General features: G+C 39.3%; 1 protein-coding gene across 2 annotated transcripts; it reads left to right on the forward strand.

Moving 5' to 3' along the window:
- On the forward strand, positions 1-25,673 carry slc6a2 (solute carrier family 6 member 2). 2 transcript variants are annotated; one of them, XR_004569446.1, is made up of 16 exons: positions 1-137; positions 460-904; positions 3,273-3,404; positions 4,771-5,005; positions 13,163-13,301; positions 14,048-14,182; positions 14,423-14,526; positions 16,427-16,551; positions 17,463-17,575; positions 18,797-18,925; positions 20,062-20,161; positions 21,032-21,132; positions 22,540-22,707; positions 23,555-23,626; positions 24,088-24,220; positions 24,272-25,673. XR_004569446.1 is itself a non-coding variant. In XM_034220888.1 (15 exons), exons 2-15 carry the CDS (start codon positions 610-612, stop codon positions 24,109-24,111), a joined length of 1,872 nt encoding a protein of 623 aa, XP_034076779.1. In that variant the 5' UTR covers positions 1-137; positions 460-609; the 3' UTR covers positions 24,112-25,673. The 2 variants fall into 2 exon arrangements, 1 of the variants encoding a protein (XP_034076779.1); XM_034220888.1 differs by having other exon boundaries at positions 24,088-25,673.
- Positions 25,674-26,248: the final 575 nt, after the last annotated feature.

The following is a 26,248-nucleotide window of genomic DNA, read 5'->3' on the forward strand; positions in this document are numbered from 1 at the left end:
TCTTATAGTTCCTTCAGAATGGGCAGTCTTCCTTCAGATGCATCTGGACAACAGCAGCATCGGGTCATGGAGAAGTGTCCCTAGATTCACCAAGTACGGAGGACATCCTTTCAACTGCAGACCTTTATTTAGCAACGGTGATATATTCAAATAACGATTTGTATTTCTCATTATGATGCTTATTTGTAGGTTGTTGTTTGATTGACTGTTTAGCGCGCTTTATGCTCTGCGCGCATGGAGAGGCAACAGCTCTGAAGTATAGTTCACCTGCTATAGCTGTGCATCAGACCACAAAAACAACGTTTCATCTTAATGCTTTTCGTGTATTCATACCACGGTCTTACTTTTGAGGAATAATTTAACCTAACCCCTTGCCTCACTTGTATTTCTCTCTGTACTTAAACTTTACGCACACACATCAAACCTCTCCAAACTCTGTTTCTCTTCCCTCTTCTCCAGCAAATGTATGCGGGGGTATCAACTCAAGTTTGGGTGGCGAATTATCGCTTATCCAGCTGCTGTCCGCGGGATTTCCAACCTTAAGCGCATCGACTCAGACCCTGAGCTCTGCAAGTACCCGCAGGGTGCTGCGAGAGCACCGGGGAGAAGATGAATATCCAGGTTGTGCCAGAACACAAGCTCTCATCGGTGGCCCCGCTGAAGCAGTGCAATGTGGAGAAAAGGGAGGTAGAACTGATACTGGTGAAGGACCAGAATGGCGTCCAGTACACCAGTTCCTCCATCATCCCCTCCCCTGGCCACCTCGCAGGTCCCCCCGGAGCCACCGAGGAGGAACGAGAAACTTGGGGCAAGAAAATGGACTTTCTCCTGTCGGTTATTGGCTTCGCGGTGGACCTGGCCAATGTTTGGAGATTTCCCTATTTGTGCTACAAGAATGGAGGAGGTGAGTACACCATGTTTTTGTTATCTGTTGAGATGCTTCAACATTTCGAAGAGGTCACACAATTTTGATTAATGTAAGAAGTCCTTGAAGTAACACAAGTTATTATCAGCCCCTCCAGTGAAATGATAGGAGTTTTTCTTCATTGGTGTTCTCTTATTTAGGGATCAGGCAAAGCACCTCTAATTTTTACTTTGAAATCTTTCAAAAATGCAAATGTGTTGACAATGCAATTACTTGTTAATCTCTTTGGATTTAGATTCAGAGTTAAGGTATTTTAACATGTTGTTGTTCCAACTCTAGTTCCTTTAATCTTGTTTGATTAACTTTCTAATAGTCCCAAGTGTATTGATGTGGAAGTGAATTTACTGTAGCTTACATGAAGAAGGACATTCCTCATTTCATCAAGGCCTGCACATAGAAACAGTCAGAGAGTTGAAAGTGATGATGGCTCGCCAGATTCATTTTATTTATTTTTTTACAACTCCCAATGTATCCACACATATAAATAATACAGCTTACAAATATAGGTGCCTGGATCTTTGGTTAAGAAATAACCACCCTTAAAAACTAAGGTGCACAGTAGTGAGGCGGGGAAAAGTAACAGGTGGTTTTGAAGTGTTTCTATTTCTGTGTTTCTTTCATGTGTTAAAAAATATGACGAAAACGGTCATAATAAATTAACTATGTTGTTATTTTCAAGTGGCACCTTGTAAACTGGGATCGGCTCCAGCCCCAATGACACTGTAAACAAGCAGTTGAATGGATGGATGCATTTTAAAGTTGCTTTAATGTTGTGCCACTTTCAGTGCAGCTGCACCACAGTGAGAGGAAGAGGGTGTATATAGTTGAATCAATGAAAGATTGTCTTGTATTGTTTCACCATCAACAGAGGGCTCATATGTGTCCACTCACATGGCCAAAATCAACATGTTGTGCCCACAGGGTTAGCTCCACCTCTGGCCTGTCAATCATACTGGCCCTCAGCTAAATGTATTCATTAGTGTAGATAATGTGTCATTTGTGATGGACAGTGTCCAGAACAATTAAATTACAGGGGGTCATTTCCTTGTTGGTGGACAGTCAACTGAGGCACAGCATGAAAATAGCTTTAAGCCTTCCTGCTTCCGTTGTTTTTTCCAACAATGTCAAGTCCCCAAACCACCACTTTAGTATAGCATTCATATCCTCATTATACACCTATCCTATATCAGTGTTTTACTGTAAGCAAAACAAAAGACATATGAGCGATTAAATAAACATTAGGGCTGTCAAACGATTAACATTTTTAATCAGATTAATCACAGCTTAAAAATTAATTAATCATAATTAATCACCATTCGAACTATGTCCAAAATATGCCATTTATTTATGTATATTGTTGTGGGAATGGAAAGATAAATGAAATAAGGCGGATATATCCATTTAACATGTTTATTGTAACATTTTTCTGTGTGTCAAAATGAAAGAGAGCACCTATCAATCATCAAACCGTGGGGTCTTAATTCATTACTTGTTGATTTCTATCAACGGGGGAGTAGGCCTACTTCAGGAAAGTCGACGGGCGGCGGCTAGTGGAGTACTTCGTGACCACAGAGTGTGAACGTTGTGATCAGCTGTTTTAGCACAGTTCTCCAGTGAAGGGGGGGAGTCTCCCTCAGCAGCCAGTTGGCGTAGTTTTGGCACAATTCCGTTGTACAGACCGACGTTAACAGCAGCCCTGTCTGTGCACACGGAGACCGACTCTGTCGTCCGGTGATCTAACTGCCTTCTGGAAAAGCTTCACAAGTACGTCGGTACGCAAATGCGCTCTGTGACACAAGTACGCATTTCAGATTACGCACATAACCTGCGTACCAGTTATGTGCACCCCTGTACTACAGCAAAAGTATTCTCCGTCGAGACTTCCTGCAACAACACCACGCCGTTATCTTGATTCTGATTGGCCAGAAGACATTATCAACGATGTTCTATTGAGAAGACGATCACTACGTGACAAAAGTTTTCAAAACCGTTTCTGGTCTTCGGTATTTCCAGACAAGTGGCTACTGAAATCAATCTTACTATAACTGCTTGTCTGTGCAATTTACTCCGCGAGTTGGCGGACTTTATTTTGCTTACTTTAACATCATTTTTCATGGTGGGGCTAAGCCATTTCTTGGTATGGGTGTAGCCTACCCCAGCCATACCCTGGCGCTGCCACTGGTGGCACGTATGGGGCGGGCCATTCTGCACATGCGTTAAATGCGTTAAATATTTTAATGCAATTAATTCAAAAAATTAATTACCGCCATTAACGCGATAATTTTGACAACATTAATAAAAATACATACGACATGTAAGCATGAAATGTAATTATTTCTCTTTCCAGGTGCCTTTTTGATCCCGTACGTTCTTTTCCTGGTCATTGCGGGGATGCCATTGTTCTACATGGAGCTTGCCTTGGGCCAGTACAACAGGGAAGGGGCAGCTACAGTTTGGAAGATTTGCCCTGCCTTTAAAGGTGAGCTGTAACACACATGTGAACCTGCCTGTCTAACCTCTTAAACAGTGCTGCATAAAGCAGTCATCCTCCTTTTCTTTGCTTCTCTTCAGTGTCTTGCCCTTTAATTGCATCCCTTTGTTCTTGTCCTTTAATCTTCAAAGGTTCAGAAGTGTCACTTGTGACTAATCTCTCTGTATCTCCACCTCTTTCTCCGTTTCACCTCTCTGTATGTTCATGATCCCTTTCAACCTTATACCCCTGTCTATTGTTTTCAAATGTCGACTTGAGAAATGAGTAAAGCAAACCTTGCTGCGTTTTACAGATGCACACCAGCCTGACTTCTTCTTAGAAGTGTGATGGTTTAAACAACAGATTGTTATTATTTTAAGTGTCACGTTGAAAACGCTGTCAGATAAGTACCCGGGTGAGTCTGCACTCACACACACACATTGAACCACCACTCACTGATTGTATTGGCTTCAGCACCGAGGAGGGAGATGAGTGGATGATAGATTAACGGCTTCTCCGTCTTCACGTGAAGATATAACATTCCAGTGGAGACAAAAACAACCACTCATCCCATCATTTACTTGTGCCAAATGATGAATAGCAGCTCTCAGTGAAAATGTGTGAATAGTAAGTTTGATAAATTACGATGTGAATGTTCCCTTCACTGCTGAGGGAAAGATATGTGTACCTACCTCATGGTGATGATATGACTGTGAATCGGACTGAAAACATTATATTACATGTTTTTTAGCCTGTACTTTTAACCTAAGAGACTTACATACACTTTGATCTGGGGTTAAGTATCTTGCCCAATGACATGTGGACTGCAGGGGCTTGGGATTGAACCGCAGACCCTCCGATCGGTAGACGACCTTTTCTTCAGTCGTATGTCGTAAGGAGCACAAGGCGTCAGATTAAAGGAAAAAAATTGCAACAATATACACTGAAAACACTGAAGCATTGACTTTAATGAAAGAATACTCTTAAGTTTAAATAGATTCAACTTAATATTATTGCTTTCAACTAACCTATTACAGTGATGTGAAATGTGTTGACATAAAACATTTCATTAAAGTCAATGCTTCAGTTGTTTAAGTATACCGACAACAATTAACTGTAGGCAACGTTGTATTCTTTATAACAGCAAAAAAAGGAAAAATTCCAAAAGCATTCAAGAACTCAGAAATAGTTTACAATACAAATATTACTTTATTCTCAGAATACTGACTATAACATCTAAATTCATCTAAATGTTGCACCTGTGGTCCACTTCAGTTTGCTATTTTGCATAATAGGTGACCTTTAGGTGAACTTGCACTTTGTGACTGTAAGAAATGTTTTTGTTCCTCCTCACTAATACCTCTGTGTTCCTCAGGTGTGGGCTACACTGTGATCATCATAGCCCTGTATGTTGGCTTCTACTACAATGTCATCATCGCCTGGTCCCTCTACTACCTGTACTCCTCCATGACCAGGGATCTGCCGTGGCTGTTATGTGGAAACATCTGGAACAGCCTGAACTGCACGGACCCCAAAGCCGTCAACGGGTCCCTCCTTGGCAACGGGTCCTACGCCAAGTACAAGATGACCCCGGCAGCAGAGTTTTATGAGTGAGTGATTTCAGAGTCATTCATTTTACTGTACGGCCCATTGCATGATTAACATGTAATACAACCGTAGGAAAAGGGTTACCTTGGTTGGTTATAGGCCAAAGGTTACACAAGCCAAAACATCGTTATGACATCATAAAGTGGCCAAAATTTGATCAGCTCATTTTCAGACAGGTTTTTATGAATGGATCAGGACAAAAAGTGAGCTAATCTTTTTTCCTGAAACTTTCAGAATCTCTTTCCACAGAGGGGACACATGGTTATGTATAAAAGACATGAAAAGTGAATTTTGCATAATAGGTGACCTTTTTGGAAAACCGGACTTTATCACGAATCAGCAGTAATATCCTGTTAAAGCATCATACCAATGAAATTCCCTCAAAACAAATGAATGGCATAAAACACATCACAAGAAGCTATTTGGTGAATGTCAAAAGGCTACATGGATATATGCTACTATTTAATTATTTGTTAAGACTACATTTACGATTGCAATAAGATAACATCTGCATGTAAATACAGCTACTGTATCCAAAAAGCCATCTATGTTTGCTTAGTTCATTTGTTGACTTTTCTTTCATCTTGACACTTATATCTGATACAGCTTTGCTGACAACCATCAGCGGCACGCTAAATCTCATGATATCCCCATGCAACAAATGCACCAGAATCCACACAAAGAGGGGGGTAATCACTGAATGCAACCATAAATGTTTTCACTATAAATGTGTTTACATAAACTCTTTGAAGTGCATGAAAAAGCTCCATCTGTTTATACTTCAAAGCCAGCCAGCTCTTCCCTTAGCTTCTGTGAAGAATGACTGTGCGGCCCAGAGGAAGTGTGTGAAGGGACTTGGACAGTAGAGCAGACACATGCTAAGCGTGACGCACAGAATACATTGAGCATGCATCCCGTCAAATCATTGAGCTTGTGAAAGTTCCACTACCATAGTGTGTTTATTTAATCACTATCACTGGCTGTCTTTCAAATCAGAAGTATAAACAGTATGCTCCAGCTGGATGGCTACTCCTAACTCAAAGGAAAACTTCAGTAGACACTTCGAGACAGATCCTGCATGGGGTTCGGCTCAGCAGGGGACAATAACTCCTCCTGCTTACGGCGAGATATGAGCAATGCCAAGACTCAGCGTGAGAAAGGGAGGCCAACTGAGTCAACAGTCTCTTGCTTCACCTCCTAAACTCTTCTATGTCCTCTTGAGCCTACTGTCGTCAGCTATCATGAGCGTAAATAACTAAACTTGACAGACTCTACACCACGAGCCAAGGTGCTCAAAACAGTAACCAGTATTACTATTACACTTTTAAAATGAATTGTCACATACAACCATGCTGAGGGTGCTAATAAAGTGTATCTCATCTGGTTTAGTTTTTCATTAAAGCTTTGTTAGTGGATCTTTTCTTTAGCACAACACTGACATATTGACACTTTTTACATACATTTAGTCATTGGATCCTTTGTTAAAATAGTAATATTGATTAGAGCGGCCTAAATGTTTGTTTTTGTTTGATGGAAATGACGAATCTAACAATACTAAAAAATCTAATCTAAAATACTTTCTTGCTTCTTTTCCTTTGCATGTTTAGAATATACAGTATATATCCCTAATTTGAGAATTCAGTTAAACCCAAAAACAATATCATTCAAACTAAAGGCTTTTTCACTACCTCGATCCCATAATTACAGGCGTTCACTCAGTAACCCTACATATATTCTCTACATTTACCTAATACAAGTTCAGGTTTAAACTATGCTGCTATATGTAGCATTAAAAGCAAGTACAGTCCAAACCATTGAAGCTGAGAGGAACAGATGGTATGACATCATGTGACAGGTCTTGTTTGAATGATGTGGATCGAAAGAGGACAGCCAAGAAAACATGGCTTCAGACAAAAAATCTGACCTGGAAACGAGAGTTCTTGGCATTTCTCTGTGATTAATTTAATAATGTGTGCTGTCTCAAGAGAACAAAAAAACATCCAAAAGTGAATCCCCCACCACAGCAACAGTTCTCTGTACTACACGTGCAGAAACAATACATCACTAAGCTGTAGGGATGGGCTTTGAGTTGATAAGGTTAGAATGCTAATAATGCTCTAATCGCCTTTAAAACAACCTCCCCTCAAACTTTTGCGCAACTTTCTGTAACTGACAATCAGTCCACTCCAAGCTGAGATTGGCAGGACGAGGGAATTATTAAAAGATGTGAAGTTCTCAGACAATCTCTATTTTCTAACACGTGTGATGTGTACCAACAAGAGCCTCATAATGATTGACTTCCAGTCGAGTTGTTTGTCATCCCGTATTTAAATGATGATAACCTCTTGCCATCTATGACAGTCATCTTCCAGCCCACCTTCACATGTGCTAAGTGGCTGTACTTTGTGTGTCAACATGGCAACATGTGATGCTAGTGACACCTGCTGAAGTGGAACTACCCCTACACACCACTTTGCCCAGTGTTATGTCTATCTGGCTGTGGATGGATTTTGTCACCACTATTGCTCCAAAACCTTGCAAGATGCACAAAACATTACGGGTGTTTCGTTGAGATCGAATTGAATGACGATATCAAAAATTGGTTTGGTCTTATCAAGGACGCTGGAAGTAGGCCAGTAGGAAATGCCATTTTTACACCTTTGGCCTAATTGGGCGTTGCGTCTTGTGTGATCCCATCACAAATTGGTCTCTAGTTCTTTTAAATCATAACCTGGTCTCTTTGGTCGGTTGCAAATATCTAAACCAAAGGCTGACAAATCTCGACATATTTTTTACACAAAGTAGAGATTCATAATTCTATCTAATCTGCTTGAGTTTGGCATTCATGGATGATTTTGCTCCCATTGCAATGTGTTAGTCTCCCTGCTGGCAGGTGTCACCACTCGAAGCCATAATGTTTGTCAGTATCAATATCTTACTATTTTATCAGCAACGACAAGACCAGCTCATTTTATTATCAGCTTCCCATATAATTTCTCTTTAGATTTAGCCTGAGGCAACCACATCTGATTTCATTTCAAGGATAACTACACTTGATAAATTGCCCTCATTTAAAAACAAAGATCTAATTACACGGACACTTAAGAAACAATCCTCTTCACTTTAATCTCACATGAAATCGAACCTATTTGTTGGAAGAATTACATTCAAAATAACAAGTACAGGACTTTTGTAATTAACCACTTAAATCGTGCTTAATTTAGACAAACCCCCTCCGCTTTGTTTTGGTCGTCACGTCTGTAGACCTTGATTTTTATATGCCCTATTTCTCATTCCTTAACCCACATTATGACCAGGCTACACGCCAGCCTGAAGTATACAGAGAGCGACATTGAGTGTAAGGATAGCAGCATAACCAGCTCGCTGAGTGACGATAAGAGTAAATGTGTTTAGAGTAACTGGGCCAAAGGGACCTGGATTGATGTTATAGTGAGCGTTTACTGGCAGAGCACTATCAATACTATCAGATGTACAAGGAGGCCTTCAGGCATTACAACACATCACCAACACGAAGCCTCCAGGACAGAGACATGACTCTAAATTCCTCCCTCCAAATAAACTGAAGTCTTCACGCCACTATCTGCGTCCCCAAAGACCTTATAGCTTTGGATTCATTATCAGCCAAAGATAAGAAACATGTAGAAGACAAGTTTCACAGATCTTTGGTCCCTTCAGTACAGACTTCGGTTTGCGTGTTCCTAATCGCGTGTTTTGTCTCGAGCCGTTACATAAGCAAGATCCAAATCCAGTTCCCCTGTTTATCAACCCATAACATCACATGCCAACTTAATTGAATCTCTTTTGAGGAAAGTTTAAGGACAAATGTAAAAGGAACAAAGGTGCTTTTATATATTTTACAGCAGGATTTTGATACCCACACAAGTACACATTGTTCCTTAAGGGACACTGTGTGTATGCTGGTGTCCTGCAGCTAGATGTTCCTGTTCTCTGTCAGTAGACAGGTGGGTGGCGCAGTGGTCTGTGCATCTGATCATCAACTCCAGTTCGAAACCCGCTCCTGCCGCCACTGCGTCAGGCCGTTGTGTCCTTGGGCAAGACACTTCACCCGGATTTGCTCCTGTGGGTATTGTCCACAGTAGATGTATGATATCAATGTGTACTTGTAAAAGCGCCTCGATGACTTCGAGGCATGAAGATGGACGGTGTGGCGCAGTGCGCTGTGCTGCGTCTGTAAAGCCGTTGTGTCCTTGGGCAAGACACTTCACCTGAACTTGCTCCTGTGGGTATTGTCCACAGTGGTGACCATTGCATGTATGATATGTGTAATGTGTATTTGTAAAGCGCTTTGAGCATCTGGAAAAGCGCTATAATAGCTATAGTAAGGAATTATTATTATTAGACGCAGGTGATCTACAGTAAAGATGAAACCACAGTCCTCGCCCCTCAGACAGTCATTGCGCTTTGTTGTTGGTCACTTGATTGCCCATAAGGAGTCTTATCTTCACCGACAGATGTTTCTGTCTGCTGAGGCTGAGGCCTGCTGAGACACTACTTTACAGAGCAATTTCCCATAGAATTGTAATGCATTGGAACAGATCTTACCCAGTATTTGTGAACAACAGTAGATCCAACGATTTTGAACCATGTTACCAATTGGAAATGGAATCTAAATGTTGCTGAAAACGACAAATAATTACCAATTATATGGTACCAAACCTGACTGCATCAATTAGACAATGAGGCTGGCCAATATAGTTTGTAAGGCATGTTATCTGGCATACTTGAAGGGAAAGTTGTTGTTGCTCAGAGAATCCACACGCAAAGGCACTATGTGAGCTGGCATGGTGGCTTTTTTTACTTTTCTTGAAGGAATGTTTTGTGTTGCACTTAGTTGTACACATCCAAAGTAGTATACATTATTGTGTAAAGCTTGTACACCAACTTTCTCATCTTCAGGCCAGTCACTCTGTGTGGTGGGCGTGAATGTTAGATTGATTGAAATTGTCAGACGCAAACAACCCAGTTAAGATGTTGGCGTGTGGGTGTAGGGACAGACGATGTTTGTCAGCTTTTGTCTTTCACTTTTGACACAGTTAGGCTAGCCACCTACTTGTTTTAAAAAAAAATGTTTACACATCGTGACTCCAGATACTTAATGTATGCACAACAACAGATTGATACTAATTATATGTTACTCTCTAGATGAAACAAATAAGCATAGACCACAACTTTTGATTTTAAACATTCTTGTGTATTAAGTCTTTTTACTGTCAGGATATCATACTGAAAGCAACTTCTGACCAAGTGGCAACAACAACAACAATAACAACAACAACTGTGATACATCACATGGATTTGACCATGAAGTTGTACACTTCCTCAAAACTACTCGAAGCAGACATTCAAAGACTAAGCTCGCAGCTGGAAACAATATTAAGACATTTATGAAATATATTATCTTTGTTTAGTTAGGGATCAACAACACATTTAAATCTTGATCTGACAGTAAATGTTTAGCCCAAGGATAATGGCTTATAAAAGCCAAACAATGCCAAAGCTTTCAAAAGTATTACATGTCAGGTTCAGAGAGAGTTAAAGAGACACATAGTAAATACATTAAAAGCCAGTAAACAGATGTATCATCCAGTTTGACCAAGTTTTCACCAAGATGGATATACTGTATGTAAAATATATTTAATCTTCGTTGACAATTGTTTTGCCAATGATAGACTTGGGAGATGTGGATGTAACATATTGGAAATACTTTATCTTCAAACTCCAAGTCAGACACCTACAGCGTGGGCTGTGACTGAGTGGGCCTGTTTGACAAAAACATGTCAAAAAATTGTTAGATGTAGCCAATCAAAATAACGTACCATACAACAGCTAAACATGACTGTCACAGGCCTTGCTGCTAAAGGTCTTTCCCGCTAAAAGCAGACAACTGATCATTATGTCATTAAGGAGAAGCCATCACAAACAGCGACAAGCCTTTGAGCAGAACAATGGACTGTAATATGAACAGGAATCCATCAGTGCTTTAATCTAACAAGACCGTAAGCCTCACATCATGATCTGCTAATAAAACGTCTTTAATATTTGATGGCACTCAAGAGATTCTAACAAAAATCAAAGGACATGAATCCAGATAAATGCAAAGTTATGCTCATCAGGATGTAAATGCAGACAGAACAAATAGCCATGAAGAAAACCCTGCACCGTATAAGATAAGATGAACCTTTATTAATCCCTGAGGGGAAATTCAGTTGTACAAAGCAGCAACAGGGTAAGCGTGAAAAAAGCATAGATTTACACAGATTAATAAAATCAAAAATAAATAAAATCAAGAAAAAATTTAAATGATAATAATAATAAAAGACTATAGGAGATGAGTAAAAATAAGAGTAAAATAACTGTAAAATAACTGTCAGCATATGTACATATTTGGTCATCTAAGTTATAAAGTACGGAATAAGTTAAAGTGACAAGTGAAAATGGACGTCTGTACACATAGTGACATATCTATCTACCTTTTTGGTCTACTACTAATAATAACTCTTGTATAACTTGACATTCTGGCAAAACAGCATTACAGATGAAACCCCCTGATCACACAACCACTTGGATCATCTTTTATCATCACATTCTTGTTGGTCAAATGTATTGGACGACAGTAAACCATTCATTTGAACATGAACTCTGATCCATTACAAGCAGAAGCCTATAGGCTATACAGATCAACCAATAGACGTTCTTCTTATAGGCTCAGCAAAGTCATTAACCATTCTTTTAAAATCCAAAGTTATGGCCCTTGATGAGATTATGGCCGATCCATTGGGTCTTTCTTGTCTCATGCTGCTCCTTTATTAGGACTTTATCACTTTATTTTGACATGTAATTTAAGTGTTAATGTTAACAGCATTGCAGTGCAAACTTCATTAAGCAATCATTAAATGATCCTCCATCTATAATAAGCATTTTAGCAATATCCTTTTGGCCAACAAAAGGACATTGCTGTTCATATTTCATATTCCAGTTCATATTTTATATTGTGTTTGAGGAATTGGCCAGAGAAACTTGCGGATAAACCCCTGCCATAGTTGTCGACAAGGCTCTGTGCGAGCATCCTGAGTACATCATCCTGAGTCCTGTTCAGTGTGCTAGAATGGATGGCCTGAAACAGATTAGTCGTTTCCCACATTGAGGGAAAACCTCTGTGATAAATGGGTGATATTGAAGGCCAAAGTTGAATACATTAATCCTGAAATGACTCTTGCCGTCCCTGAGCCTGTCATCCTAACAAAGTTTATTGCAATGGAGTTTCTTCTGCAAAACTTCCACAAACTTACTGTGTGTTCTCAGCAATAGAGTGTTCTCTGGACCTGGTAACAATCGTCTCAGTATGCAGATAGGACCTGAATGGTTTTCAGGAGGCTGGCTGATTGTTGGATTTCTACATCTTTCGCCTGCAGCAACTTTGACATTGCATTCACACTTTCCAGTACTTTTGTTTGGAGAAGCACTCGAAAAACAAAGTGGAGTGTTTCCATCTGCTTCTTCAGGGTTGTAGCTTTGTCCTGTTTTTTTTCTCTCTCTGTGCTGATGAGGGCTATTTTAGTGAAAGCACTGCAGCACAGTGTGCATATTTAGCAAGCTTTCAATGTCCACGATCCAGGCCTACCTGAATAGACTCCACTCATGATAGCTCCGTATTCCCCCTCGTACCCCTGCCTTCTCAAATCCATTTCTCCTTATACTGTCCAGGAAGGTTTCTGCAGCTCCACTGTTTCCTCGTAAACCTCGTGACCTTGTACTGTATATCTTTGGTGCTCTTGTTCTTGTCAATGTAATGCTCACTCCAATAATAAGCCTTACTTCTCTTTCCATATTTGAATAGATTTTTCTGTTTCTCTTTTCACTGGTCATGTATTATCATTCCTGATGTTGTCTTTGACCCATGAATTATTGCCAAAAGCCATAATTGCCCCTTTCTGCATACGTATGGTGTAAGTGTCTGGGCCCTGATGCCGTTACACCGTTGAAAACACACCATAGAATAAGGACTTCACATCAAATCGTCCGAGTTGACAACAGTATATAATAATTCAAATATATCCCCTGGAGATAATGATACAGTACACATTTTTCAGTTTTGTGTGTGTTTTGTCTTTCTGCAGACGGGGTGTGCTGCATCTCCATGAGAGTAGGGGTATCCAGGACCTTGGCCTGCCCCGCTGGGAGCTGACTCTGTGTCTGGTGGTGGTGCTCTTCATCCTCTACTTCAGCCTGTGGAAAGGTGTCAAATCCTCAGGGAAGGTACAGGCCTGGACCACCAAATGTTGCTTTCTCCATTTTTACCTTTGTTTATTTAACTATATACAACCCTTGCATTTTATGACACCTACAATTTGTAGCTGTGATTGCATAACACAGACATTACACAGAAATCTTGTAAAGCAGCTCACTGTAAATGGTTGTTACTGAGTCAAAAGGTCAAGAGGCAGCAATAAACATTCTGACAACTGGAGACTGTCCTCCCCTTTACATTGAATGCGTTATGTATACTCAGGGCCGTCCCTGGCCAACTTGAGGCCCCACACAAAGTTAGATGATGAGGCGCTCTGTTCGACGGGGGGGGGGGAGGTTGCTAGTGGAGCCTCGCAGCGGCAAAACCGTGCAGTTGAGGCTCCCTCCGCAAGATGAGGCCCCCTCTGCAAGATGAGGCCCCCTCCGCGAGGTGAGGCCCCTCGCAGTCTGCATGATCTGCCTGTAGGGAGGGACGGCCCTGTGTATACTGCAGTTACTTTCACCCATGCCAGAAAAGGTTGAAAACACTATGATTTAAGTTGCAAACACAATGTTTGTTATCCTATAGTTTTACATGACGTATGTACTGTTTTTTTCTCTGCTGTGTTAGCCTAGCACTTTAACTCAGAAAGATAGTAGGAGAGGGATTTTGAACCTTTTTAAGGAGTACTGTCAGTAATTCTGTGTCTGTTTGGTGAACGAAAACATTAATATTTTGTGCTTTCACGCTTTTATCTGTTTGTGTGTGTATTCAGGTGGTGTACATCACAGCTACCATGCCCTACATTGTCCTTGTTGTCTTGCTGATCCGAGGCATAACTCTACCTGGAGCCAAGGATGGCATCAAGGCCTACCTCAGCATAGACTTGAAGCGGCTCAACAATCTGGAGGTCAGAGACTGCTTTTTTGGAGAGACTATGAATGGGTCTCCATGGTTAAAATGATTATTGTTTTCAGTCTGTTGTTCCAGGTTTCAATAGTGAAGAGACCATCAGTGTTATGTTATTCTTATTGAATTGGGACTTCAGATCTTTCCATTGATGTTCTTCTCTGGGAGTAATACTTACGTCAGAGTCGTTGTGGATTTATTACACTGTAGGAGTTTAAAGGATTTGTTCTCTGTGCCATAGGTGTGGATTGATGCTGCCACCCAGATATTCTACTCACTGGGAGCAGGCTTTGGGGTGCTCATTGCTTTTGCCAGTTATAACAAATTTGACAACAACTGCTACAGGTAAGAGTCTGCATATGTTATTTATGATTTGTCCAAAACAAGCCCACAGTAACATAACATCCTGCTCGCTTCAAGCTGTTTTCTTGCATGTAACTGGATCACTGAGCAGCAGAGATGATGCTAATCTGTACATCTGACCCGAATGGCCAGGTGTTAACAGGACAGATAAAGTGCAGGCCAGGAAAGGTTTCTTGATAATAGCCAAAGGCTGAATGTTGACTGGGTTTGTCATACTGCTGCTCTTCTTCAGAAAAAGCAGGCACGAGATAGTGAGCTTATCTTTTTCCACATGGGGGAGGTTGGAGGCAGACGCTGTTGGAAAAATAGAAGTTTAACCTTGAATGGTTGTAAATATACCTCACTAGAAGACAAAAAATATCTCAGTGAAGCTTCACGTAAATCAAAGCATGATCCTGCCGCTAAAGTACAGCTATCTTAAAGTAAAACGGTTCTCATCAATTACATTTCACTATTTTCCCACATGTGAAATGTAAATCACAGGGGCTCCTATAAGCTAAACAACTGCTCTAAGCATTATAGACCCCCTCCTCTTCTGTCCGCTCTCATTTCCTGCACCTTCTTCTTCCAATGGGGCCTTCTGCCTTCCTTCCTTTTTATGTCCTATTTCGAGATGTGGTGCACTGCTGGCAGCTGGGATTTGCATTATGCAGCAAACGAGCAAATCTGAACTATAGGTGAATGGCAGAAGCCCGGAAGAGCCGGTGCTTTTAGAAAGACTTCCACGAAACACAGACTTTTGTTTGAATGCCCAAACAGATGGAGGAACTCTGCATTAGGCACTGTATGGTGCAGTGAGTGTAGCAGTCTGTTCTCCATAACAATCACCTGTGTGAGATATAAAACTCAGGGATTCAAGGAAAACCTCAAAAGCGATCAGAAAAGTACAAGACAACGACGCAGTCTTCTGACAAATCTTTGTTTCTTTTTTACATGAAATGCTCCCTTTCAAATGATCCCTTGACCTGTTGAAATGCCTCATCTGGTTTATCTCCATGATATATTCTGAATTCAGTTAGGCCTATAATAACTAAAGATTTTCTAATAAACAATGACTTGAAAAAGTCCAACTTTCTCGAATGTACTTGACATCTACATCTTGTAATAGTATGTTAAGCTAATTATGATATATGTATTAAAATAACAGTGCTAATGACTTGGAAACGTTTTCGGATGTTAAAAAGACACATATTCCTTTCTCTTTTACTAATTTACCTCATCACTTATTTGTCTCATCAGGGTTGTGTACATATTTTACGTCTGAAATCATGTATTAGTGTCATATGCATGCTCTTAAGTGAGGCACAGTGATGTGAATACTGTGTTGAATACCAATTAATACACTTTAAATAGTTCCATCACAGCCTGCACAGGAAGACAAAGGAAGGTATTCTTTAGATGGAGAGTCACCAGGGAGAATAAGCTTTATTGAAAGATTTCTGCTTTCTCAGCTTTGGAGATAGCCATGGTTAAGTTGACCGTGTTTAGTTTGTCCGATAAGCTCAGGTTTGTAAACACAGAGCAGCTCACTCGAAGCAGCGGAGAACAAAAGCTTCTCATTAACCTGAATATCACCCCTGAGACGCAGTGTTTTGCAGATGATCAAGCCATGTACAACTTGAAAGATATCAAGTGACACATGGCCCCTTTAAGACTTTACATTGTGAGTCAGAGGAATAAAACTGGCTTTATGTCTTTTTATAAAACGACACTTAGTCCCTCAGAAAAAAGAATTAAAGTTAACTCTAGCCAAAGTTAAAACACAGCATTGTGATAACGTGGATGATGTACGTCGGACAGTTTTCGGGTTAAGGGAAGGGAGATGAACATGTGTAGAAACTTTTGAACATATTTCTGATCTTGTGTTGTTTTCTTTCTCCAGGGACGCTCTCCTGACCAGCACTGTGAACTGCGTCACTAGTTTCTTATCAGGGTTTGCCATCTTCTCTGTGCTCGGATACATGGCTTATAAACATGGAGTGAACATAGAAGATGTGGCAACAGAGGGTAAGGGCTGGTGTCAGATATGGCAACAATATTTAACGTTTTTATTGTGAACCAATCAAAAGTGGTCGGCTTTTAGTATGTCAGGTTTTTTCTGGAATTAATTAAGCAATAGTTCACGACAGGCTATAATAGGCTATAATAGTCATATCGGCTGTGATATAATGACCATATATCACGGCCTGAAGTGAGCTATTACTATTATAAAACGGTTACCAAGTGTGGCAATATGAAAGAAAAATACACACTCTAATTTAAATAGTTTTTATTAGTAAATAATGATGTTCAAAATAAAATAGTCCCTCCGTTGCCTTCTGCACGAAACATAGTGCGAGATGGTTGCTATGCAACAACACTAACAGCTAGCGAACATATTAGACAGAGAGCGTTGATCCATTATTTGGCTATTTATTTATATTAATTAGTATGTTGCCGTTTATTGTGCACCCACTGAAAAACTGTCCAGCATCAGTAGAATGGCTTACGAGGTTACTTGTTCTAGGCTATTGCTTGGCGTGGCGAGAATATTGCTCCACTTTCTCCGGTCCCGAGATTCGGCTTCCAGTAGTAGTAGCAGTACTAATGGTCATAATTTCTCTGCTTTCAATCTATATATCTTTATCTATATCTATATATATAAATAAACTGTTTGTATTGCACATACAAATACATGTTATTTCATGAAAAATAGATGTTGTTATTGGTGTTTGTACAATTTCCAGTTGTTAATCTCAAAACTCCTTCACTGCCTGGTTTAATACTGTATTATGATGTAATTCTGCAAGTATATCTTGTATTTCTTTTTCGCACTTGCTATGATTAAATGATTAAATAATTTGGTCATGGAACTTAAGTTTAACTTTTCAGCAGAAATCATAACTGTTGTGTGTGCATGTTTCTCTGTGTGTGCACAGGGGCAGGACTGGTGTTTATCATCTACCCCGAGGCGATCTCTACTCTGCCTGGCTCGACGTTTTGGGCTATTGTGTTCTTCATAATGCTGCTGACTCTGGGCATTGACAGCTCGGTGAGTCCACACTGCTACCTTTCTGTCTTTATAGAATCAAGATTCAAGGCTTTTATTGTCCTTTGAACATCACTACAGTGTAGATATGTCAATGAAAATCTTAGGTCACAAGCTCCTCCAACAGTGCAACACAATAAACACATAAAAGTGCAAGTAAATACAAATAAAATAGAATATAAATAGTGCAAGAACAGTCTATATACAAGTAATTGGAATATGATATTAGATAAATAATTAGTAAGTTGCAAACAGATTAATGTTATGGATGTTCTTTCAAACTCAATCATATTCTTAGGATCAGAAGTAGAAATGATTATGCAAGTTCAAAACTTGGTAGCACAGGGTTAGGGTTAGCGCAAATACAATAGCAGGGACACTGGTTAATGGTGAATATAACTAAGTAACTATATGATGTGGTTGTAAAGTGCTGTGTATATAAACCGTATATGTGTCAGTTTGAATTCGATGTCAGAAAGCTTACATGCTGCTCTTGTGCCTCGCTGAAATCACAATTTACCTCAAATTGCCTCTCACTTCCAACTGGGATTCCCAATAAACGGTCTGAAAAATATATACTTCTTTGACATTTCAAAAGCTGAAAGTAATTTAACAAAACATCTGTCCTATGACTCAAGGCGCTGAATCAAAGGGAGGCTTTAATCTCCTGTTATCTGTCGGTGAATGTCTCTAAGCAATTAACTTATCGTCTCGATCATTAATCACTAGATCAGATAAGGAGCAGGTCAGTATTACAAACTGAAATTGACTGTGAACGTTTTTTATTTTATTGTAACAGGTCTGTGCCTTTGCCTTTACGTCATCATTTTGCTAAAGTAAAGGAATAAAGACACATTTCCAGCCCTGGTTGGTTATGACGTTTTATTGTATTCAATTTTGTCTAAAGTATAGGATATTGTAATTACAGAATTGCCCAATTAAAAGTAAGTTTGTTTGGATATTGCAACATACCACTGTAAAGAATAAACATTTCCCATGGATATATGACATAAAACATTAGAGTAGTATAACAGCATACTAAAGCAGACTTGTGCAGTTCTTACAAAATGATCAGTTCTGTTTTTGTTATGTTTAATATCAAGAAGGCACAATTGACTGAAATCCTCAAGTCAAAGTCAAGGAAAGGTTTCCATTTTAAAACACTTTCAATGGTGCAATATTTGTATTCTGTTTTTTATGTCCCTCTCTTTTTGTGTCCACCAGATGGGCGGCATGGAGGCGGTGATCACAGGCCTGTCGGACGACTTTAAGTTCCTCAAGAGGAACAGAAAGGTCTTCACCTTCGCCACGGCCTTTGGAACGTTCCTGGTTGCTCTCCTCTGCATCACCAATGTAAGTATCAGATTTCAAAGAGACATTCACACTCAATACTTAGGAAGTACTTGTCATAACCCCGCATTAAACCAAATCCCTGCAGCTTACTTTTTCTTTCAAATGCAGGATTGGCAATCCTTCCAACCATGCACAAATACATTTTTATGTTCCATATTTTTATTTTCAACAGTCATAAGATGATATAGTACTAAGAACTAAGCTGAAGAAAAAACACAGCAAAAACCACAGAACAAAAACAGACAACAACACATATTTTTGTCTGTGTTCACAATCTAAGGCTAATCCCAATGGAAAGGGATTTAAAAAAAATGACTTCTAATGCTGCACTATGACACTGTAAAAATATTTGTTTTAAACAACTTCAGTTGGGTGGTATACCTAAGTAATATTGGTCTGTGGAGTCTGAAGGGTGGTAATTGAGAGCTTTAAACGTCAAGTCTCTGTTTCCCGTGAGAAAGTTTTCATGTCCGATGATTTGATGTCGTCACAGGAAAGTTTCAGTAAAATATCACAGAACTCTTTCAATGGAAAGATCCTAAATACTATTGCATGAGACAAGATGACTAATTACAATTCAATTGAAGCTGTATCCTGGAGGACATTTTAATTTCCCTTTCATTCAAATGGCATCAGACCTAAGAAGAAACGCTTATCAATACCAGAAAAAACAGACATCGAGACAGAAAGCTTTTATGTTACTGATTCACATGGTTTCTTGTCTTTACAAATGAAGAAAATTATTTGTAGTGAATGATGCCTTTCCAATAGTTCCACGGCACAAGATATCCATTGTTCCACCCTGAATACACATCAAGGATTTATTGTACATAAGCTCTGATGCACATGAAATCCCATCTCCATCAAGGTGAGGCTTTTCTTCGCTCACATGTCGACTCTTCAAAGTGCACGTTAAGTCGCCTCCAACGGAAAAACAAGCTTATACAGTTTTAAGTCTGAGAGGTCATTGATGCACACAAGGGTGTACTTCTCTTCAAAGAGGAAGATGTACACACACACACACACACACACACACACACACACACACACACACACACACACACACACACACACACACACACACACACACACACACACACACACTTAACTTTCTCTTCCTCTTTCTTCCTCTGTAGGGTGGGATCTACGTGCTGACCCTGTTAGATAAGTATGCAGCGGGGACCTCTATACTGTTTGCTGTTCTGATCGAGGCCATTGGAGTGTCATGGTTTTACGGTATGAAACTCTACAGTACTTTTTTACCCCACGATTTCTCCATTTAAATTATGTATTTTTATTCCATTAGAAAATGACATTAGCAGCACAGCTCACTTTTACAAAATGACAATAGAATAAGCAAGAAAAAACTGAAACGTCTTATCCACTAACCCATTCGCTCAGTGTCTTGCCATAATCTAACAAAGTGAAACTTGTAAAATGACAGGAAAATGTACATGGAAAAAATGATTTTACGTGAAAAAAAGAGGCAGAAGGTCAAGTTAGTAGATATCTGTTTTTAGGTTCAGCAAAGCAACAATTGTGAACCCTAAAAAGGCTGAAATGTTATCAGAAAATTATGTCTCAGAGTTCCACAATTTACTTAGTGTACCTTTTCCAGAAGATTAAACAAGTCCTCGATCAATCTTAGAGAATGGCAACTTTATAATTACATTTATACATATATAACTAATTACCATAAGACACAATAATGAAATAAATCCCCTATGGCATAAAACAAAGCACAAGTCATGAGATTGTATCTGTAAAGACACACATCAGCCGGCAAACAGTATCTAACCTATCAGGCGTAGTCCATCTCGTTGCCATCTGTAGACACTTAGATATACCGAGGTAAAATACACAAAGTAAATATGGAAAAATAATGTAAAATTGTGAAACTAGGGCAGAACAATAAACCAGAAATGCTTGTCGAACCAGGATAACAATAGTACTGTATAGACATTGTGTGTTGTGTTGTGTTGCCTCATTCTGTCCAGTGAGATTGCAAACTTTGCACTAAGAGCCTGCTGCTCCTACATTGATTGAATGTTTTTACTTTACTCACCACATTAACCTTTACTCCGTAACCTTTCATGTTTACTCCAGGTGTGGACCGCTTCAGTGAAGATATTGAGCGGATGATGGGCTTCAAGCCAGGTCTTTACTGGAGGCTGTGCTGGAAGTTTGTCAGCCCAGCTTTTCTGCTGGTGAGCGAATAAAAACAGTAGAGTTTTTTCATGTGGCTGTTTCATACTGTTTGATCCTAGACCAAAGACAAATTCAGATGAATAATGAATGACATAAATGACACAACAGCACTCCTGCATCCAATACATATGGTTTGTGATGCCCTAATTTACCAAAGGAATCAAAATGTAAACACTTATAAGAATCAATAGCGTACTGTAATAGGTTGGGGGGGGGAAAGCTTGACCACAGGGTGCAACAATGGACAGTGCTCCTCCTGGCGAGTCCTTCACTTGCAGGTGAAATAAACTCAACGTGCATTAGAGGAAGCACGTGGTTGTGTCCTGTCCAGGGGAGCGGGGGTGGACACAGTCATGTGCTTCCTTCAATACAGATGGCTGTCTACACCCTCCTCTGCACAACTGTGGAAGTGTGTAGTAACAAATGATGTAATTCAGGAGAATTGGTCATTCCTCATTGTGAGAAAAAAAGGACAATAGTAACAAAAAAAAATCCATTATTTACAGATATATTTAGTACTGCCCCATTGAACATGCTTTTGTACTCGAAATGAGAACATTTACCTTTTTGAAATTGCCAACTTAATGGAGCACGACAATGACATGTGTCCTCTCTGTTAAGAGAACATTTTTACCGTAAGCCATTGTACTTTAACATAAGAGACACACAACAAATGATGTTCTACTTCATCTCGCAGCATCAATGGATTTGCTGCAATCAAATGAAAGGCATAGTTTGGATTGCTTGAAGAGGGGTTGTATGAGGTACTACCCGTCCACAAAAAACATATTGTAGCCACCTGAAAGAAGGGTCTATCAAATAAAATCTATGTGTACACTGTATTGTAATACAGTGGGGATACTTTCACCACTTTACATTGCAATGAGACTACCTATGTACTCACTAAAGCCACCATACTCCATTGAAAAAAACTTACATTTTACTTCTTAAATTACAGTATAGTTGCTGGTCTACCGCTGCCTTGATTGGTCAGTGTTTTTGTGCTATAATACGATTATTCGTGAATCCAATCCAACACAAACTGATTGACTGATCGAGGCATAAATAGACAAGCAAGGTCAAATTTGTGTTTTTGTCATAGGAGTCTGGTGGCTTTGAAGCACATAAAGATAACAACTTGTCTCATGGCACATTAAGGCATTCAAAATGATATTGATATCCACCATACTCACCGTCCGTGAGTACTTAAAAAAGGGTGTGTCGACCTCAATCTGCTGTAGGCTATACAGTGACAATAATTTGTACCTCAAAACAAGTCACTTGAAGCATCACACGCTGTCCCTTTAATGAAGAGACATTGCACATTAGGACAATAATAGAAGATTAGATGTAACCTTCTCCTATGTATCTTTTCCTTTCCCCCCTTCTCTCTTCTCTCTTCACAGTTTGTTGTAATAGCCAGTGCAGTGACCTCGTCAGGCCTGAAGTATGACGACTACGTCTTCCCTTACTGGTCTAACGTAGTTGGCTGGGGTGTGGCCATGTCCTCCATGATGTTTGTCCCCTGTTATGCCATTTATAAATTCCTCAGCGTATCTGGAACATTCAAACAGGTGAGTAACATGTTCGTCACACAGGGTTAAACAAAAAGACTGAAATGATTGCCAGGATGAACAGTGGAGGCACACAATGACCCTTATCGGAACATTGTGTACGGTATAAATAAAGTAGAATAAAACACAGTGTACTGGCAATAAATAGGCTTGCAACTAAAGGACGCACTGTATGTTCTTCTGTGCAATAAAACCTGGACAAAACCTTCTGATTAAGGAGATAACTTTCCTCTCTCGACTCGATGACACCGTGAGAACAGTTTCAGATGAAGTGATCGCTTCAAAGCATTGAGAGTTTATGATCGCAATCATCAAAGCACCCGAGAGATACTTTCATCCTTCAGGAGACAAACAGTGTCTGCTTCACTCTACTTTTACAATCCTCACATCCCGTTGGCATTTCCCGTTGGAACTCAGGATTTAAGATTCGTCTCAGGTTCTCAGGATACACATTCTTGCCGAAAACTCCTGTCAACACCTATCAAGTGGTGTCTGTCTGCTTCTCATATTAACCAGAATAAACATCTCTGAAGTTCTTAATACGGATCCCATAATCCCTCACAGCTTTCAAAATGTAATTGAATATTTCTTTCAGAGATCAAGCCCATAATGACTGTTATTATAGCCAGATGTTACATTCAATTGCATTACCTCTTGTATCTCATCTAGTACGTGTCTCCTCTAACAACATGCCAAAGTGTAAAGTCACTTAGAAAGCAAGACTTAAGGATCAAATAAGAAATAAATACAAGATACAAGAATGTATAATAATTAAAGAGTGTCTTGTATGTATGTATTTATGAAAATGTTGGAAAATAATGTGTCCTATTTGCTTTTTTTGTTGCAGAGAATAGCTTATTGCATCACTCCAGAGCATGAACACCATTTGGTCGCTGAGGGAAATATACGGCAGTTCACAGTAAGGGCAAATGTTTGTGCTTTTCATTAAGGGTGTTAATTTGAACTGGTTTAATGGCTACAATTAATCTGGATATGGACACATGGAGTTGTTTGTGAAGTGCTTTATGTGTTGACTTAGAATGCATCACAATTAACAGAGATGACACCTAGGGTGTAGGCCTTTTAAAAAAACTAATGGGGATAATACTAATATTATACTAATTGACATTATAAGCATTATACTTGTACTATTTATCTGTTATTGTGTTGGAGGGGCCTGTCACCTAAGATGTGCATTGTCATATCTACACCGTAGCTATGCACACATGACAATAAAAGCCTTGAAAACTTGAAAACACAAGAGGCCTCAGTAAGTAGGAAAAAAAGAAGAAGTAAACGATAGAATAATTTGAATATAATAAATAGAATATATTTTACACGAGTTGCAAAACTGACCCAAAACTGTCTTCTGTTTCGCAGCTCAAGCATTGGTTGGCCATCTGATGACAAATACCCAGAATTCCCTCATCCATCCTCACATTTGGTGTTTGGAGTTCCTGTGTGCCACCAGTGGTCGGACAGACAAGAAAAGCACCAGGCTCCATCCTCTCTCAGCAGCCTGCCTCTTCTCCCTACACCACCCAAGGAATTAGTTGTAAACAGTAGCTTCACGCCCTTTGTTTTCAGAGTTAGGCTTTTTACCATTCAACCCCTTCAGAGTATAAGAGAAGGGCACCCCAGGGGGACAATGTACTGTTATAGGCCTATCGTTTTAATATTCTTTTAATGAATCATAACTGGACATATATGTGATGTGAGTATCATCTCCTGGAAGGGACAGAAAGTCAAATTTAAAACCAAAACCATCACAATATCCTGTGAATTATAATACAGGTAACCCAAATGTTGTTTTCTTTCATTATTTATGATTACTTTTAGTTTGAAGAGAGTCTCTGTTCTTGCCATTCTCCTGGCAGAGTGGCTTATCTGTGTCAGTGCCTTATCAAGCGAGACACTCCATGTTTCTTTCAGTCCATACAGGAAAAAAGTCAAGTTGTGTAGTTTTTGAATGGCTCTATTGATTTGACCCAGTCCTTTGATATCTACTGAAGAGCTGGGTGTCAACAGTGCATGAAGTTGAAGCTCCTTAGCATAGATTTTTTATTGTCAGTTATTTGAAAGGCTAAACACACATAACCAGTTAATCTCAAAGAAGTGACTAAGGCTGAACTGGGTAGCCTGGCTGCTAACTGAAGGGGAAGAAAATCAGCAAAACAAATGGCGTAACTGTTACAATTTTTTTTATTGTTGTGTGACTTTTACTTTTTTAAATGTTTTAAATGTTCAGCGCTTCTGAAGAGTATTTGTGGCTTTTGCTCCGAAGAAACACAGCGAGAAAGAGTGAGAGAAAGATACTGTGTGTTTGTTGGGATTTTGTTTCCGACCATACAGTATACTTTTAGTGAACAGTACACAAAGGAATAACAATTCCTCTTTGAATGCACTGTATATTAGATCAAGTGCATTATAACATCTCTTATTCATTTGAAACGTATTTTCTGATATTACACTTTTTCACCACCAAAAAAGTGCCATTATGTTCCTTTCAGAATGTTTTTTTATTTATTGGAATGAAGTTGAATTCGAGCCATGAATCATAAGAGACCCTGACTGAAAGGAATAAAGCCACAAAGAAAAAAAAATCAAATATATGTGGAATATATAAGAAGATATACAAAATATATTCTTTTGTTATGTATAATCTTATATTTATCAAATTGTTTATAACAAAACGTGAATGTAAAGTATTTTAAGCGTATCTGTCCACAGTCATAACATGGTGTTTGATGTATAGCTAAAGATGAACTATTTAGAAGAAATATTCTTCAGCGTAACCCCGGGCTACTTTGTCACTGAATGTGGTTGAATACACACTGGCTTTCCTGGACTATGTTTACAGAAATACTGTGTACAATACCAATGTCCTGTTGAACGTGAGTGACAACTATCTATAAAGAAGTCTGAAGTATTCACACTATGATAATAAATAATTCCTTGTACACACACCATGTGTTTCCTCTTGTCTGTTTAGTTTTGCTGCTGACTAAGAGCTTTCCACTCTCTCTTCCTTTGTTATTCAGCTGTAGGACTGGCACACAGACCTTCAATGTCCATTCTTTGTGCCTTTGTTAGCTCAGCTATTGTTCATGACCCTCTGCTGCACGCATGCTCGGTTGCGGCACACATAAGCTACTCTTGAAGAAACAATATCCCGGAAAAACTATTTAGTCTATGGAAATAAACTGAAACACGTTCTGTTTTGACATAATTAAAACGATGGTTCTGAGTAAGGCAAGGCAAGGCAATTTTATTTATATAGCACCTTTCAGCACGCGACAATTCAAAGTGCTTTACAAAATAAAAACAAAAGACATTTAAGAATAAATACAGCATAAACACATTATTAAATGGCATTTAAAAACAGGCATAGAAAAAGCGAAGATAATCAAATAAATAAACACAGCAGGTACAGAATACATGAATAAAAGGCATACTGCAGTGTGAGTATGAACAGCTCAATTAAAAGCAGCGGCAAATAGATATGTTTTTAGTCTGGATTTGAAAATAGGAAGTGTTTCAG

This window comes from Gymnodraco acuticeps, unplaced genomic scaffold (genome assembly GCF_902827175.1).
Source record: "Gymnodraco acuticeps unplaced genomic scaffold, fGymAcu1.1, whole genome shotgun sequence".
Lineage (NCBI taxonomy): Eukaryota > Metazoa > Chordata > Actinopteri > Perciformes > Bathydraconidae > Gymnodraco > Gymnodraco acuticeps.